The 19,791-nt window shown below is 38.9% G+C and overlaps 2 protein-coding genes across 4 annotated transcripts in view; one reads left to right on the forward strand and one right to left on the reverse strand.

Annotated features, from left to right (window-relative positions):
- The window catches only part of LOC6578272 (G-protein coupled receptor dmsr-1), a 53,521-nt gene extending 46,969 nt beyond the window's left edge, over positions 1 to 6,552 (reverse strand). The window contains exons 1-2 of one of the 3 annotated variants that reach the window (XM_032729964.2): positions 6,261 to 6,552; positions 4,367 to 4,774 (exon numbers count right to left, since the gene is read on the reverse strand). The gene's annotated coding sequence lies outside the window, so the exon portion shown is untranslated. The remainder of the gene's footprint in view (positions 1 to 4,366; positions 4,775 to 6,260) is intronic. The other 2 variants (XM_032729963.2, XM_015163059.3) reach the window with 2 other exon arrangements.
- A 2,568-nt stretch (positions 6,553 to 9,120) lies between these two features.
- LOC6578277 (pneumococcal serine-rich repeat protein) overlaps positions 9,121 to 19,791 on the forward strand; it is a 53,354-nt gene continuing 42,683 nt past the window's right edge. The window contains exon 1 of the mRNA XM_044010616.1: positions 9,121 to 9,763. Within this exon, the coding sequence (XP_043866551.1) occupies positions 9,733 to 9,763 (31 nt within the window). The 5' untranslated portion in view covers positions 9,121 to 9,732. The remainder of the gene's footprint in view (positions 9,764 to 19,791) is intronic.

Here is a 19,791-nt window from a genome sequence, read left to right on the forward strand (position 1 = left end):
GTTCCTCATAGAGTTTCAGATAAACTAATATACCCTGTATTCTCATGTTCATAGCAGAGGCAGAGTATTAAATATCAACTGCACTCTTTCACAAATTTGCAGTTGCGCTCGAACGAGTTCTATGTATATGTATAAACATAGGTATTACTCTCTAGCCAAAATTTGGAAGTATATTTATATATGTATGTACATATATACAAATATAAACAGGTAATTAGAATTTTTGTCAATTATCCAGCACAGGCCTAAATGTGTCCTCTCTCCCCTCTCTCTCTCTCTCTCTCTCTCTCTCTCTCTCTATCCCCCCTCTCTCTCTCTCTCTCTCTGTCTGTGCGTGTGCTCGCTTGCCAATCAGGTTAAATGAGGGATGGCTCCGACAGCTAATTAGCTGACATACAATCCAAATAAATTGCGGCTCATGTCCAGCAACAGTAAACGCACATAAATAAGGCTAAGTGCGGACAGGGGGCGTGGCCTAAATGGTGGGCAGGTCAGGCTAAGTACGGAGTGGCTAACAAATACGTACATATATATTTACATATATATTTAATAAAGATTCGCCATAGTAATTTGCCATAATGAAGTGAGGCCAAGTCCATGCAGCGCGCAGCTGCTCAATTCTTTCTCGCTTTTTATCTCTGTGTATTTTACGAGTTTCTCTGCTTCATTACTATTTCCGCTTTTGTTGTTGTTGTTGTCGTTGTATTTTTTAATAAAGCGACGTCCTCTTGCTTTGGCATATATTAAAAAATGTCCAGCTGAGTGTCATGCGCCGCCCTCTCGCCCCACCCCCCACTGTCTCTGGCATATATTTACAGAGCTCTTAGATTGCATTAGGTATTTTGGTTATTCTCAGTGAAAAGTTTCCAATTTCTGATTTAGATCTATTTTCGTTTGTCATTTACTCTCTTTGATGTCCTGGCTGGACAAGTTAGTAAGCAAACACACACACGCACACACACACTTATCACACACTTCATGTAAAGACTTAAAGCCAAACTGAATCCAGTTTCCTCCATTGCCTTTTGTGGTTTTCCTTGTTTCCCATCTGACCGGATACAGTGCTTCCGGCTATATACATATCGCACGAGCGCACTCACACACACAAATACAAGAAAGCTCAACAAATAGTTTCTAGGCTGCTAGCCGTAAACAAGAGGCATTTCACTGTTTCTGATTGGAATTGCACACACGAATATCCAATTTGACCGACTGAACTGCAAACAGAAATATTTTCGGCTTAGTGTAACTCTTGCCTGGATCTGATACGAGGCTTGTGCATGTGTTCATTCAGTGGGACATAAATCGAGAGTGGAGAGAGAGTGGAGAGAGAGAGAGTGGAGAGTGGAGAGAGTGGAGAGTCCATAAGACTGCCAGTTTTACTTATTCATAATTCACTCGAAAAAAATCAAATATTGCACTTGGTAATTGGTTTCATTTTCTCCTCTCTCTCTCGGCTTCCTAGAATTCTCAACTAGTTTCAGCTTCATCAATTACATAAGAATATAATTCGAAACATATTAAGTATATCATATAAAACTCAGCTGAACATTGATATTTTTTTTCTTTTATAGTTGTCATTGTTTGTCTGTGGGAATGTGGCTTGGTGTATTCTGTCCCACTTAGGGACAATGGCATTTATTCAGCAACGAGAGACTGAGGCATTTTTTAGCTTTGAATTCAGAGTTTGTCCCTTTCCTCCCATCGCATGGCTCTCATCTTTACTCAGCGCATCCTGAAATTAAATTCCAAACTGTCGACCAATCGATTGCTCAAATTCTCGTTTGTACTTTCGCTCAAGTAAACCTTGTCCCTTAAAGACTTTTCAGCTTGCTCTGCTGGAAAATATGCAGTCACCCGAATAGACACGATGCAGCTGCTCGAGAACTGACCGCTCGCTCAGGTCCAACTTGTTGCTGCTTCAGCAGAATGGTTTGAGCTCTGTTGGGAATAACCTTGAGCTCATTTTCGTACACACAAAATTATCTGTTCTCAATACATTTGATTGGTTCCTTGTTGTGGATTTTGCCTAAGTGTTAACTTGACTCTTGGAAATATCTCTCTCCGATGCCGAACTCAGGACGAATCAATAAGTTGGCTTTAGTTAACTAACATATTTTCCATCTACTGCCGCATAATGACTCTTATGTAATATAATAAATTTTCATAATTTCCTAGATGTAGCCTTCAATAGTAATCCAAATCTCTAAACTTAGTTATCTAAATCTCTAGCTTATGGTCTTCCATATTCCACATATCCCATCTCCGATCCACCCCTCTCATAGTCTCTCACAATACCCCACAATATTAGTCTATATACCCCATCATCTAGATTATTTACTTAACAATCCAATACTCCCATTTCAGCACGTGCCATAGACCACATTTCCCAGCCATCTCCCAGCTTATCTATGCATAACCACTCAGTAATCCCTCTCTCCTCTCTCCGCTCCGCTCTTCCACATAGCGCCCTCAATTTCTTTGCAACAGCTTAACCGAAAAAATAAAAGTGCTTTAACAATAGCTTAAAGGCTTTCGACTGGTTTCTAGGCACCTCTCAAATTCCGTTTCTTCCGCTTTTGCACATTTCCCCTTTCCCGTCGCTCCCGCCACCCACTTCGGTTGATGGGTTTTCCAGCTGCTTATGGCATGTGCTCAATTGCTATCTCAGCCTGACCTTTAATGGCGGGACGCGCATTAACCACACCTGTCCCGGCGTCCTGCCCGGCTGAGTGCGTAGGTAGGCGCACATAATTCATCGGAATTCATAAATCAATGGATGCTCGAAACATGATCAAAATGTATCCAACACACCGTTAAAAGGACCCCGAATGTTATGTATAATATTTCGATTACAACCAGCAAATCGGACGTTAATAAACAGAAAACAATATGGAAAATCCAAACTACGTCGGAGCTCTTCAATATTAAACGAGGCGAACGGTGCGTATGCGCAATATTATTATATACTGGTTGGTGAAATTAGATGACAACTTGAGGGCATATGGAGCATATTGGTTGGAGCGAGGCGAACCTGATTTGCTATATGTATTTAGTTGACTAGTTTAAGCAACTAAATCTATCTATCTGACTGTCAGTTCCTGTTTCTAAACGTGCATATCTCGAGAACTACTTGAGCTAAGCTGTTGAAATTTACTAATCATATTCCTATATATCTTTTAAGAGTCTTTCATCTTTGACAGCTTCAATTCAAATGTTTTGTTGCTCGACTTCAACACAGGAAAAAGATCACTCAGTAGCAGTCTAATGTCATTCTCAGCCCTATCCGAGCTGTCGACTATTCAATTTCTCTTGAATGTATTTCCTATCAGATTCAATCAAATATTTTGGTCAATTGATTCCATTTTGTTCGCTGTGCATCATCGGCTTTTAGGCTTTAGTTTTAAGCGAATTTATGTGTCAGTCTCAAGACGCACTCATCTGAGGCCAGCCCTAATGCTGAGGGAATGAATGAGAGCAGCACAAATTCTTTCATCGTGGCGCCCATCAACATCGCAGATAAAGACGCCGGCTGAATATCCACGCGCAGCTATAACTTAATTTACGCATCTTTTGACTGTCATATTTATGCCCTGAACTTCTGCACGTCTATCTGGCAATCAAGTTATTCCTTTGTACGGAAGTAAACGAATGCTTAGCAATGTGTGTGTGTGTGTGTGAGTCGATGTGAAGGCTTGTCAAGAAACAAAAACAGTTTAACTTGACTGACAGCGCAGCGCTACTAGGGCTTTTAGGGTATCTATTAGTCGTGCAATCCTGACCCAAAACAGTCTAACATATTGTTAGCATGTTAACATGTATGCGTGTGTGCATGTTCTGCCCCTGGGCGTGTCTTTGTGTGTGTGGTTGGCAATATTATGCAAGGCAACGTGGCGTATGAGCAATATTTTGTTGCTTGTTAAGCATACGCCATGTTAGCAGAGTTTTAGTGAGCTGTGTGATTGTGTGTGTGTGTAAGCTTGTCAGCATGTATATATGTGTGCGTGTATGTGTGTATATATGTGTGTATCCATTTGTCTTTTCTGCAGATAAATAAGAAGAACTCTAGCTTGATTGACAGATCGAGCATTGCTCAGCTTGCAGGGTATAGTCGGGCATGCTCAGCTTTTATTCACATGTGTGTATGTGTGTGTGTGCGTGTAGACTATATGTATTGTCTCTCTCTCTCTCTCTCTGCATGTGCTGTCTGTAGCACACATCAATATAATGCAAGGTTAACGTTGCGTATGCGCAACACTTTGGTTTGCGTTAGGTATACGTCAGTTTAACAATGTTTAAGTATGTTGTGTGTGTGTGTATGTGTGTGTACACATTGTTGAATAAAACCGACAGGTACTGTACTCACCTATGGATATTTATTTCAATTTTTGCTATATATTTTCTGCTTTGCTGTTTTGCTCCAATTGAAATTTCTGTGAATGAGACTCGTCGCTTCTTTCTCTCTATTCCTCTCTGTCTCTGTCTCTCTCTCTCTCTCTCTCTCTCTCTTTGTCTCTGTCAGTTTGGGTGTCTTCCTCTTGCGCAATATTTGTTTATATGTGCCCACACTCGCGCGCAGTATAAACAATAATGTTTATGGCCAACAAAGGCAATTAAGTATTGACTTTGGCGTTTAATTTACAGCTAGAGCCAATGAGCAAAAGAGCGGGCAAGAGAGGGCAAGGGCTGGAGGCGCTGAAGAGGCAATGGGAGCTGTTACGGCAATGGCAATGGGGTATATTGGCTTTTGTTGCTGTCCATTTATCATGTCCGCCTGCAATTAAAAATTGAAAGAGGCAAAGCAACATCAGCCCGGGCCATTAAACAATTCAATTCCCAGCAAAATTGTTGAATTAGAATAATTAAGTGAGAGCGCAAATTGGACTCGTTAAATAAACAGTAAACAACAAAGCGACGCAGAGACATGTGTCGATCAAATTAGTAGCAAAGCAACAACAAATATGTAATTAAAATGAAAATATTTCAGTTCAATTAAAGGAAAAAGGCGAAAAGCAGAAAGGCGAAAATGTAAAAGGGGTAAAAGGAGAGACAGGACAAATGTGAAATGGCAAAAGCAGACAGATTCACAGCTGGCTTGTTTAATTAATAAGCAAAGCATAAAAATGACAGACGAGTAATAAAGAGAACGACTAAAAGATACCCAGTACTGTAGAGGGGATACAGAGAGAGAGAGAAAATGGGAAAGGAGCAAATGCAAAGATCCCAAATCGACTTGCTTAGCAACTAAAGAAGCCTAAAACACTTACGAGTGGGCCAATGAGCGACTACAACGTACCCTGTTTAGCAAACGAAATAGAGAGAAAAGAAGAATTCAATCTAAAATCCGCTCAGAATCTTAAGAATCGTAAGCAAATAACGATAAGCTATAAATCACATAAGTAAAAGGGTATCAGGGTATCTCCCTCTAATGTAAATTGAGATTGGGATAAAAGACAAAAATAACCTGTATACCCTATATACATTGTATGCCCTATATACCCTATATACCCTGTATACCCTGTACTCCGCCACTATGCCCTATTCACCCTGCCTACGCACAACCAATACACCCGTTTGCAATTCGTGGTCGGCAATCAAATTAAAATTGCATTTGTCTCCCTCTCTAATGAACAAATCAAATTTTCGCTCGTGGCAAGGATTTCCCATCAATTTTAAATATTGGCAAGCTTCACAAATATAAAGTCTGAGCTGTTTTTCCCTTTTGGGGTTTAAAAATATTATGTTGCATATATTGATTTACTTTCCATTGAAAACAGAAATTAAAATTCATCGAATGCAGCTTGAACTGTAAACTTTTTACATATATATAGTCATTTCAGAAATTTAAATTTTTAAATAAAAATTCAAAGTTTATGCTCAGATTGAAGGCAATAAAAATTTCATTTATTTCAGTTTTAAGTCGAAGAATAATAAAAACAAGTCGGGCATGAACAACTGCTGAATACTCCTTCCAGCTACACAGATCTTAAGCAGAGTTCAATTTCTTATGAAATCAACGCGCTTTTTGTCACGCCTCTTGTGGGCGTAGTTTTCACAGTTTATATGAAGATTCTGCACCTAGATCCATAGATAAAACTAACTTCACCTTCTCTTTAGATAGACGCGCATTATATGCAACTAATATCCCCATTTTCACTGCATGAGCGAGTATAAAGTGGCATTAAAATCTGATATTAAAAGAAGACAGAATGAGAGAGAGAGAGAGAGAGAGAGCGAGAGAGAAAGAATGTGATATTTACATTTTTATGGCGATTTTATTTCATTTTTAATGCGAATGCAACTTTAGGGAAATTCATAAATGTTTCTTTGCATAAATTATAAATTATAATTTATTTTAATGCTTAATGTTTTGGGACACATTTGTAATCTCCAATTTAGGGCTCAATTTTAATTTATGTATTTTTTTACTTTTTTTTTTTTTTTTAGCAATAGTTTTTCATATGTTGTAAAACCCTTTTGCACTGTCTTTAATTATTATTATTATTATACTTTAAATGCGAATTTATGTAAACTTTTGTGAGGTTTTCATTTATTTATTTTTATATTTGTATTTATTTTGTATTCCTATTAAGCAACACATAACTGTATTAATTTATTTATTAAATTATTAATTTATAAATACATTTAAAGATACATAATCACATTGTAAAGTTTTAATAAATTCCATTAGAATTTTTGCACGCACTGAATTTGAATTTTTGTATTATTTTCTAAATAATCTATTTAAGAGTAAATGTTTTTTATGAATTATTTTCCGTTTATTCATTAATATTTTTATTTGTTTTACATATTAAATTTAGTAGTATATATCTTATTTATTTACTATTTTCGTTTATTTATTTATTTTATTTTTAAATCTCTTTCAAGAGCCTCTTTTCAAATATTTTTCGCTCCAACTTTCGATCCGCGCTCGATTCGGCGTGTTCCTTTCGGTTGCGCTTTTGTCGCACGACTGCGTGGCACATTCACTCAACGGCGATATTTGGCGCCAAACTTGGGCATGTTCGAAACCGAATTTCCCCTACTTTTCCAATGCGAAATTCGAACGGCTGGAACATTGGAAAGGGCCGGCAAAATGGCGCCTGCGTCTTTAGACGTAAACAAAAAACAGCTGATGCAAGATTCATTGATGCCGTTGCGTTTACAAAGAGCTCGGAAGAAGAAGAGCAGGCGGAAAGAGGTGGGACAGAGGAAGTGTAGTAATATATATATATGTATATATTTAGAGGGAGAGAGAGCGAGAGAGAAAGCAGTGTAAGTGATTAAGTAAAAGGGAAGAGCAGTGCTAAGCCAAGTAGGGGTATTCTCTGTTCTGTATTTAATGCCTAATGTTGCACTTGCCACGCCTTTTTTGTGTGGGCTTTGCGACACTCTGAACGCCCACTCAAGAAAAAATAATTCATCTTCGAATAACCCTCGACAGAAAAAAGTATTAACTCAATTGCCTTTGATGAAGTATCAAGACAAAAGAAGAAGAATAAACGACAAAAGCAAAAAACACATTTGTCAAACCTTTCTATTTATTACTTTAACTATACTATAATATGTTCTTGGTCTGCTTTTATAACTGCGTTCCGAAGTATTATTCAGGAACAAAAACTGCAGAAATTCAGGAATTAAAAAAAATATATCGTAATTAATTTTTTTTTTTATTTACCAAAACAAATTCTAGTCAAACAACAAAATAATAAAAAAAAAAAAAAAAAAACATAAAAGATAGAAAAATAAATAAATATTAATTTTTACAATAATTAAAAACATTATTTAAAATTAATAATAAACTCTAAACTCTAAAGTAATAAATTAAAATTTTCCGCCCAAAAGTATGCAGATTATTTTGATTTAAGCAAATAAAATGGTTTAATAAACATTTATAAAATAAATCAGAATTTGGCAACATTTAAACCGCCTAAATGACTGTAAGCAAGAATTTGACTGGGTTTCTTAATAAATTAAAAAACAAATTCAATAAAAATCCACTCAGGTACGCTCACACTCAATGGGAGCAAAGAGTAGAATCCGAAAGCTAGAAGCAAGACGCGCGCGCTCTTAAATACGATTTCAATCAGAAAAACACTTCAAGAGCAAAAACATGCGCAGCGCGCACAACAACAAAAAAAAGGTAAACAAAAACCAAAAGCAATTGAAAGCAAAGGCGAACGACGACAAATTGAAAGCAAACGCAAAGCCATTGAAAGCCACCGGCAAAGAGTGTGAGCGCACGAAGAAGAGAGCGCTGGCCAAGCACAGCAAGCAGGTTTTACGTGCTCTCAATACAAGTTCCCACTCTCTCTCTCTTTCTCTCGCTCGCTATGTGTGTGTGGGTTCGTGCACGCTGGTTCGGCTTGTGCCGTGCAGCACGAAGCACTTAAGTGTTAACAGTGCTCAGTTTTGTATTAACATCGCGTCTTGTTTGTTCGTGAACGCCGAAGTCGACGCACGCCTCTCGTTATTCGCGCGCTTCACACACAATTCGTAGAGCAGCAGCAGCGAATATATTTCAGTTATATTAATAGAAATCACACACCAACACACACACACATACACATACGCGCCATATTGAAAGTGTCACACATACAGGAAAATTGATAACAAATACATGTAGATTTGTTTAACTATCAATATATGCATATATATTGAAGTAGTTGAATTGCATGTTAAGTCTGTGCATTGCGTATACGCAACGTGTTGCCCAAACCTAAAAAAAAACATAAGCGAATAAAGCAAAGCGAAGCAAATACAAAAACAAACGCAAAAAAGCAAACGCAATTGCTTTTGGCCTGTTTTTGTCATACGTCATGCTTGACGCTTGCCGTCTTTGTTGCACGCGCGCGGCTAAACGGGAAAATCGCGGCCTACGACAATAAACAAACAAACAAACAGAAAAAAACAAAACAAGCTGAAGAAGAAGAGAGAGAAGTTGGAGAAGCAGACAAATCCCACGTGGTTTGTGGCTAAATTTGACCACAATTTAAAATCCACAAACAACAAAAAACGCGCAAAAAGCATATCAAATGAAACGACCACAAAAGAAACACAACAAAAATATATAAAAAAGTTTAACGAAAAATCAAAAATCAAGCATAGTAAAAACTTTTTTGAAATATTTAAAAGCATTTTATACAGTTATATATATAGAGAGAAAGAGAGATAGAGAGAGAAACGAAATGGAAATTGTATTAAAGGAAAAATGTTGCCTTTGACTGCGAATTGCGGGCAGCCAAAAGCCAAGCGAGCAACAGCCACGTCATCATAGCTCACACACAGACACACAGACAGACAGACACACATGGCACTACTACACTAGCACACAAATATATATACAGTTATATATATACATAAAGGCAAACGGAATCAGGCCACAAAAGCGAGCAAGTCGAGCGCTTTGCTTTGCCTCGCGCTGAGACGTCCTGGCCTGGCTGTAAGGGACACGAAGGACAACAGAAACGTGGCAAGGACACACACAACCCCACCACCCCAGTGGGCGTGACAGGCGTCACTATCTAACATATATATATACATATATATATTGCACATCAATCAAGTCGCAGAGTCCGAGGCAGCTCACACGATGTCGGCGCATAACTAGAGCCTTGTAAACAAACAGGCAAACGGAAGCAACATAAAGGATACACTCAGGACACGGGACACTGGACACTGGACACTGGACACTGGGCATACACACACACACGCACAGACAGTGGATAGACAATGGCGCGACGCAAGGGCAGCGGACGTGGCAGTAAGTACAAACTCTAATTTAATTCTAATTTGATTAGAGCCAATTGGAATATATAGAGTAAAAAGTTCATAGTCTGTTCAGGAAGTATGTGAATGGTCTAGACTGTATGCGGTAACAATAAGATATATATCTAAATGTTCACAGTTTCCAATTGGAATATTAACGAGAAAACCCTTACAGTCTGTAGAGGAATTATGTCAACAGTCGGTAATATAAGTATTAGCATATAGATAGGTAAAACATCGAGTATATGTATATTGAAATTTAAAGAATGTATAGATTCAATGGAATATAGACTAAGAAAATATACGACCAGCATATTTAGCAGAAACTGGAAATGTATTGAAAATTTATTTAGTTCCAAGTGGGATATATACAATATATATATAGTTAAGAAAGCTACAGTTTGTAGAGAAAGTATATAGACAGTCTCTGGCAAATGTATAGCCATATTAGGTACAATTCCTTCATAGTCTTCAAAAATCTATAAGCATAATTAACCCTCCACAGTATATAGCAAAAGTATGTGAATAAATATCTATACAGTCTGCAGCTAAAGTTTACTCATAAAAGACCAAATAATGTGCCACAATTCAGCAAAAATCTTTTGACTGGTTCTGTTATGCCTGCACAGCTGCTGCTATAAATATATGCATACAGTCCTTAATATAAGTATATGCACACTTCTAGCAATTGAACATGCGAGCAGCGGAAGTTAGCTCCATTCCTCAAAACCTAACCCAATAGGCAAATGTAGTAGTAGCTCTATATAGTCGTATATACGTATGTGTGTATATGTGCACAGCCTGTGGCATAAGTATATGCACATTACAACAATTGAGCATTCGAGGCTCACACACACACACACTCACACAATATCCTTTTTTTATTGCGCCTGTTGACATGCGTTAACTTCAAAACTTGATACTTGAGCTCAAGGCCGTAGTTGTATAAACAGAGCCACAGCTGCGTGTGTGTGTGTGTGAGTGTGTGTGGGTGTGTAGAAATAGGCAAGCGTTAGTATGCGTGAAACTACTTGTCTATCAAATGGCCGGCTAATAGAAGTCAATATTGACTAGCAGATACCACGCATCAGTCAAATATATGACTGAATCAACTTTGATTGATTGATTGACATAGAAGGTAAACTTTTATCGATAGATAGCAGAAGGGCTAGGTAGCGCTATTCGAAATTTAGATGAGATATATGTATACCACAGAAGTGACTTCTATAGCATGATTGATTGATTGATTGTCTGATGATAGTTCACGCAGGAAGCAGATCAGTCGGATTCGGCGGCGGCGTAATTGATACAATCATCAGTGATTGAGTATATAACAAAATTGGTATTAGCTTCATCTGCACAGAAGGGGAAATCAAGAAAAAATAAAAAAAAATAAAACTCACTTTGAGTTGTAAGCGAACCACTCTCTAGGTCTGACACGCCTTTTTACAGGGTATTCGCAAGGACAAAGGCTGAAACAAAAGTTCACCACAGGCAACAAATGTTAATAGAAATAGAAAAGCCAAGAGCGAGCTAGATACATTGATAGAGCGCGCGCGAAAGAGAGAGAGAAAGCGCAAGAGACAGAGAGAGAAAGAGAGAGGGTGCGAAACAGACATTTTCAATTACAGCTAAAAGATTACTTTTTGGCCGCGCTTTAAACTGAAACTTGAACAAAAAAAAACGAATACAATATGCAAAAGTAACCGAACACGCCCCCACCCTTTCGCAACGCCCACCCACCCGCCACCCACGCCCACTTTTGCAAGCAGGCAAAAGTTCTACGACAAAGTAAAATATTTTACAGTTTGCAAACTATAAAAAAAATGAAGAAGGAAAAGCTGGGAGAGAGAGAGACAGAGGGAGAAGAAGTAAGAGCGAGTGAAACAAAAAGAAAAGCAAAAGCAACTGTAAAACTGCAGGAGGTCGCGCTGCTGCTGCTGCTGCTGCCAGTGGGCGTATGGGCAGCGGTGGGGGGCGTGGCAGCTTGCAGCAATGTTTCTACTTGAAACTCAACCAAGCGCGCACTTGTTACACAGCACCACGCCCCCACACACAGCCCCCACCCAGCCCCACAACATCCACAAAAGTATCTATAAGATACTTTATTTGCGTTTTCTTCTTCTTCTGCTGTTTTTTATATTTTATTTTGCTGCGCACAGAGTTGAAGCTGCTAAAGGGCGGCTGTGGCGGTTAGCTGGGGCTACAGCTGGCTCGTGGCGGCGGGAAGCGGACGGCGGAGGCGTGGCAGCAGCACAATTCATGCATAAAACATGCAACTGACTCTGACGCAGTTCAGCGCTTCGCTTCGTTCGTTTTAGCTGCTGCTGCTGTTGCTGCTGTTGTTGACTGCGCTGCAAATGTTGGGGATTCCCTTACGTAATCCCCAAGCGCACACATACACACACACGCGCCTAGCTAGCGCGAGTCGTAGCTGCTGCAGCTGCTGTGAGGAGAAAACGAGACAAAACAACAAAATTATGTATATATACACATAAACAGTGAGAGGTAATGGAGGGAGGGGGGATTTAGGTGGTTGGCTACCTTGCCTGGCTCCACATGAACTTTTGGCGCTCACACACACACACACACATACACAGAGACAGACCCAGCTATAGATACAAATACAGAGCAAGTCAACTTTTTGATGTAGATACTCAAAGCGAATGCGCAGATACTTTAACGTATATGTGCCTCTGTGTGTGTGTGTGTGTGTGTGTGTGTGTGTGGGTAGGCGGCAACTGCTGTGGAGCAGACAAGACAGTCGAGCACTCGCAGCCGTTGCCATGTTACTTGTTACACAGACTTGTTAGAGCCGCAGTTTGAGACTTATTAACAAGAAATTTCCGATTTGCCATTATTGGGACAAGACGAAGTGGAAATACCCTTTAATATAATATTGCCTATACCCTACATTTCATATACTCCCCTGCCTTAACCTTTCCATATAGACAGCTCTTAGTTAAAGCAGCAACTCAAGACTAACGTACAACTTTCTAGCAATATTTCCCCAGTATCTGTGACTACATTTATTTTCTAGGGTATACAACTTCCTTTTGCTTACCTTTGATTCACTTGATGGGCTCAGTGAATATTTTTGCTCATGAAACTGACATCTACAACTTCTACATTATTTTTCCCAGAATCATAAGCCACGTTTCTTTCTCCTCAGCCACGATTTCAATAAAAAGTATCTTTATATATATATATAATTTTATCATTTCTTATCCAATATCCTATTGCTTGCCATAGCTAATACACCCTTTGAACTCTCCTTACCGTTAACGTGCAACAATTTTCTGTGTTACTTTGTTGCGAGTCCCCACAGCGTGGAGCCGGACGGACCACTGTCTGCCGCTTGTGGCATGAGGCGGCATTCTTATGCCTCGCTGCCCACGCGCCACACACATCCAAGTCTGCGCTACACAGATACAGATACGATTTCCTCGCTATCTGTGTAACTGCTACAGATACACATACACACACACACACACACACACACAAATACAAATACTTAGCCAAAGCAGCAGCAGGCGCAACATGTTCAAAGCGAATAGGACACTTGAGCTGCCTTTAGCACTGACTACGACTGTCTGCTGCTTTGCCAGCAAATGCGAGAAGGTCAGCTTGATATGCATAGAGTGGCAATTGAATAGATTAGAGATAAGAATGAAATTAATAGAGTATATGGTTATGATAATGACAAGAGATAAGCATGAAGGTAATATTAAATGATAATTTGAATATGATAAAGTCTGTAGACACCCTGTAAATATAACAAAGTGTATTAAGAGTAATATGATATGAGATTTGCTTAAAGTAAAAAGTTATAGTCCACCTATACACCTCACTTTGAAACTAATTTCCTTAAGAGATATCATTTTGCTATTTCATAAATGCATTTCTAGATTTATCATAAACAAGCTCTGCAAATTCCAGCAAAATCGCGGTGTAGACAAAAAAGTTATTGATCTACTTTTATTGATCTACTTTTACAGGGTATCTGCTAGTCTGGCATACTGCTAGAGCACATTTGTTGCCATTTGTTTGGGCCAAACGTTCTGTGTCACTAACTACGTCAAAATTAAAATAGACTTTGGCCCGGGCATGCTTTCTTTTTTGCTCACTCTGTGCGTCCCTCACTTTGCCTTGGCCTCTGCTCGCACTCCGTCTCTGTCTGCCGCACTGCTTAGCTTCGCATGCAAAGCAAACCCACCCCCTTGGTGCTTGCGCCTTTGTTGTTGTCATTTGGCATTCCTTTGCCCTGTTGCCTGTGTCTCTGCGCTTCTTGTCTTTGCCTTTCCCTTTGCCTCTCCCCGTTGCCTTTCCTTTGCCATTGCCTTGACTGTTGCCCATTGTGCTGATAATTTATGCTTTGCTCGAGTGGAAGTGGACGAGGGAGAGCGGCTGTTAGAGCGAGAGCGACGGCTCTGCTTGCTCAAGTCGACTTGACTCTGCTCGGGCGTCTCTGCGCCTCTTTGGCAATTCCTTATATACCGCTCTTTGTTTTTGTTACATTTGTTGCTGTTGCCATTACTGTTGCTGTTGTTGTTACCTTTTCTATCAGATTCGCCGAGTCTTTGTTGAGCATTTCCTTTGGCAACGCATTCCGCTTTGCCAGCGGAATGGGGCTTTTAGTTATTTGTGTGTGATTCACTTTGTACATAGTTTGGGCCCTTTTCCTGATTTGGGGGTTGCTTTTCAGCCAGCTGCGAAAGTGCCTTTAAGTGTAACTGTAACTGTTAACAGGTAACTGGTTAATAGCAACTGCGTCTAGGCGTGGCTTAGCTTGACTGAGCGCCCCGCAAACGGTTGACTTAAGGGCTGTCCCACGACTTTGGATGACCTAATAGACCCTTGGGCACTAGCCAAGGCGAAGACCCCCAAGTGCGCGGCGTGGCAAGCACAAAACACAAACAAATGACAAATATTCGATAGCACATTGATAGCTAATCGATGAACCGACGAAGGGCAACAATATTATTACTCAAATGCTAGAGAACTTATTAAGATCATATCGATAATTCCTTGATATACGTCAAAGAAAAGGCAAGTAAAACTTAAGCCATGTAATATTAGTCAAATATTCAATATATTATCGTTAGGCAGACATTAATAGCTCACTGCATATGGAACCTTCTCAAACAGTTCCCCATTATTATCAGAATACTACTCGATAATTTATCGAGAATCCTCAATAAATTTCGCACATAATAATAATCATTGAACTCATTATTATTTAATCCGGTAATGCAACTCAATGTTGCTCTCATCAATACGCAATCGATAAATTATCGATAAGTGTGCATACGCCTCGCTCAAGTACTCCCACTTCAGAGTCCGCTCATGAACCAAATTAAAACTTAATTTCCCGCAATTCGTGCTCATTACGCCAGCCAGAGCCAGCTACAGTGAAGCCTCCGCAGCATGCGCGCTCTCGCAATTCCTGTCTTTAAGCAACTGCCAGCAGCCACGCCCAGAAAATTTACAAGAAAAACAAAAAGCAAAAAAAGGTCAACACATCCAAGCTGAATGTGGCAAAAAAAGAAAAAACACACAAACTCACACAGAAAATCAGCTCCCGCAATAAGCCAAAATAAAACCTCATACCTGAGCAAAACAAAAAACAGAAATGCAAAAAAAAAAGAAAAACAAAAAAGAAAATAAAGCGAAAAAAGAAAAAGAAATTGAGGAAAATTGTTGGCAGCAGGCGAAAACGAAAAAAAAAGAAACAAACAAAGCAAAAACAAAAACGCGTGTTTAAATACAAGTGTATGTGTGAGTGAGAGAGAGAGGGAGAGATGGTGAGTGTATACACCCACACACACGCATATACAGTCAGGCAGGTCTATGAAAGCGCAGGGCTTCCCCAAATGATAAAGTTTTATTTGCCTTTTGCGGGTTGCACGTTTCGAGTTTTGCCTCGACGTCAGCGCGAGGAACATGCAACAACAACAACAAAAGCAACAAGAGCAACAAACAGACGCCCACCAATGAAGATGATGATGATGATGGCGATGATGATGATGAGATTCAGGTTGGGCATGACGTTCGTTGCTCGACAGTCAGCTCGAGCGTGGCAACAGCAGGCGCAAAGCAATGAAAAGCCAGCTTAACCACCCACCCAAAACAACAACAACAACAACAACAGCAGCAGCAACAATGAAAACGAGTTTAATTGTGCTGCTTACTGTAACGACTTAAAGATACCCTGTAATCACAGTTGATTGAAATATAATCATTTTTATCAGTTCATTTCTCTCTCATTTGTAAATTACTCGTGTACAATTGCAAAAACTATAAAAACTATGAAACTGTCAAAGAATCTCTCTGGTCTAGCTCGACTTTGATTGTATAATGCCGTACGATACCCTGTAAGATATAGACGGCATAGAAGTTGTGACTAAAGGATACCCTGAAAGAAGTAAATTCATCTCATAAAGTCCGGCATATAAAGTCATAATAGCACGACTCAAAGATACCCTGTATTCTATGATATAGATAACTCAATTGACCTTCTCTTTTGAATGTGCCATCAATTTACATATCTCTACCCTCTCTAATAAGGTAAATGTATTACTTCATGTATATTCCCCAACCTGACACAAACACACTCGAAATGTATTTGAATTTCATATATAACATACATAGTTAATCAGCCCATGATACCCTTTAATCTTGCTTAGCTCGTGCCTTTCACGTGTCACGTCAGCATCATCGCTTGACTGAACTTCACAAACCATTTTCTAGTTAAGCATAGCCCATTATAGCTCGAGTGGCCCACAGGGCATACAAAGTTTAACCCAAAATGTGTGGGCCACTTGCAAAGAGAGCGTGAGAGATGACAGAGAGCAAAGAGAGAGAGAGATAGAGAGAGAGTAGGAAAAGCAGCTAGGAAGCCTTTTCATCGGCACCCCGACCTCGTTGCCTGCTGTAACTGGGCAAAAAAAAGTTGTTCAAACAGCAGAAGCAACGGCAACGACCGTGAAAGGCCATTTGCCTTTTTCCACTCTGAGTGTGTGTGCGTGTGTGTGTGTGATAGAGGGGGAGTGTGTGTGTGTGTGTGGCAAGGATAACCTAATACCACTTTTTTGCGTTTGCCACAGGACGTGCCGGAATGCGTTCGTGCCATGGACTCATATAGCCGCGTATCTACAAGATACGCATCTAAGTATCTACGTATCTAAGTATCTGCGTACATAGCTCTAACTGTTTTTATTGTTGTTGCAGCAGCAGCTGCTGCTAGCAAAAATATTTCCTTTGTCAGCGAGGCGCATAATTTAAACAAAGTTAAGTAGAGTCTCCAGTCGTTCGAGCACTTGCAGGGCTGCTATAAGTAGAGCTGCTATAAGAATGAAACCTGGCTTAATCTAAAGATATAGACAGACAAACACTTACACGTGGTAGCTGACCCCACTAAACTCCTCAAACTTTCCTAATTAGATATTAACTTCTCGCTTGGCTTAAACTCTTAAAGCTCAAGCTGATATTATTATCCTTTTTGAGGCCACGATCGTTCAGATATCCAGGAATGATTTGATAGAAAATTTAACTATTTTATGAGAGCTGTAATGCCAATCAAATACATCAAGTCGTAGGCTCTGATACTGTTCCAATTAAGTATCAAAAGATCAAGTCAACTTATCGATATTTATCGACATTGGGTATCGACAGAAACTTGATCTTCTATATAGGCAAGAATATAAAGATATCTTATTTTCCGTTTTTTTAAGTTCTCTTGGACAGACAGTCAATCTATTTTATATAAACTCTATTCTTCATGCTACAAGCATTTGCACCTTATACCCTATTTTGGATTCCTCAGGGTATATAGAGCTTTGCATATATTGCAGAGTTTGATTAGGCTTTGCTTAGGCAGATAGCTACATATATTTAAATATACATAAATACACCAGCTTTAACATACACACATATATGTATATAATTGTTTGACGTCCATCTTACACAATCAATCAATGAAATACGTATGAAATACGTATTAATTGCCTTCAGCTGAGCCAAAGCAAACAACTTGAAATCCAATCTATATTTATTTCGTGCTGCTTTCTTTGATAACCTTTCGCTGAAATAGTTCAATGCTGAATGCGGTCAACGGCGCTCCGAAACGAAACGAAAATTCATTTGGCAGCGGCTTCGATTCGCAGCCAACAGAAAAACGAAAAAAATCGAAAGAAAACAACAAAAATCCTACAAAAACAAAATAGATGCAACAAATTTTTAATTTCACAATTACGTAGATGGAACTTTTTGACTGATAACAGAGTTCACCTTAGTCACTCTCTCTTTCTCTTTCTCTCTACTTCTCTCTCGTTTTCTGGCAATCTACCTCTGACACCCTCTCTCTATCTATACAACAACTTATCATAGAATAGTTTCCCATTATATAACCCACATTTGAATTGGTATTCGATTACCATATCTCCCCCTCCCATCAGGCAAACCCTGCACAATGCTCAAGCATTGGTCGTCTGTCTGTCTGCTAAAAGTGTCTTTCGCTATTTCTGTACAAAGCAGCTGAGCAAACAAGCTCATGAAGTACCGAAAAAAACTATTTCATAGTGCCGAAAATTGCAAAAAAAAAAGTCCTTCAAATCTCGTATCAATTTCCACATAAAAAAATACTTGTAAAAGAATAAAAACTGAGCACAAGCAACAATAGAAACAACAACAATTCTCAAGTGTTGTGCGGAGCCAAACTCAAGTAGAATTGCAAATGAGTGTGTGGGAGTATGTATGTGTGTGTGTGAGTATATTTGATATTCATTTCGATTTTATTTTGATTTGAATTAGTTATCTAACTGCCATTTTCTAGTATACTCGCTCAAACGGGTATATTGGCTTTATGTTATTTACTTATCTCTCTCTGTCTCTCTGACTCTCTCTTCTTAACTTGAGTATACCCTGTAAACCTCAAATTATTAGCTAGAGTATACCCTGCTAAATCTCATGCAAACTCTCATTCTAGTGTATACCCTATACTAGAGTATACTCTGTAAATCTCTATAAAATCATACGCATATGCCATAAGAAGTTCTTCAGCTTTTAGCCACAACAAAGCAAACCTGATACAAACACCAAAAAATAACCAAATCGAATAAAAAACACAAACCAAAGTAAAAAAAAAAAAACAGTCTCATTCCGGTTTTTTTCTGTTTATTTTTTCTCGAGCATCGTTTGGGCCGGTTGCTGAAATCAGAGAAATATGTGGAGGAAGCTCAGCAGAAAAGAATATCAAAAAACAAAAACAAAGCAAAGTCAAGAATAATAACAACAACACCGAGAGACAAACACGCGCTGTAAACTGGGCTGCAAAATCGCGTAAAGGGGCGTAGATCAAAAGGGGAGTGGAATGATGAAATGCATAAAAATTGTATTTATTTATATAATAGATTAGATGGATAGAGGATTAGATATTATAGATTATGTTTGGCTACGCCACTGCTAGAAATTGTTGCCTTTTTTGACTACGCCCCTGCTCAACTTTGACTGAGTTGAAATTGAAATTTGATATGAAATTATGTCATTTTATCAAAGCACTGACTCAAAGTGGATATTCAACTAACTGCTCACATACTGATCATTATGAGCGAACTCTTGAATGTAAATTCCCCTTGCCCACGCCTCTGTGCCGATGTCATTTAATACAATTTCGTATAGTCATATAATAAATTTCATCATTTTGTAATCAAATCATTCGGGAATAAACTAATTGGTTTCCCAGTCTAGACTAAAGACTTCTGCCTGAGATATGAATGTAGATATGACAGATATAATACTGAGCTACGTAAGACTCGAAATTTCTAGTCAAAGAAAACTTGTTCAAGATACGTAGGAGACTCTTTCGACTCGGTTAATGAATCACTTATCATATCATTTTCATATAATTAAACAAAGCTTCCATGAAGATAAGCGAGTTGATATTCCTCGTTCTCTTAGCAAATGCCATATACATATTTAGTCATTTAAAAAGCATCAACTGACATTTTATAGACCAACTTCTTT

Source organism: Drosophila mojavensis, unplaced genomic scaffold (genome assembly GCF_018153725.1).
Source record: "Drosophila mojavensis isolate 15081-1352.22 unplaced genomic scaffold, ASM1815372v1 contig_80, whole genome shotgun sequence".
Taxonomy (NCBI): domain Eukaryota; kingdom Metazoa; phylum Arthropoda; class Insecta; order Diptera; family Drosophilidae; genus Drosophila; species Drosophila mojavensis.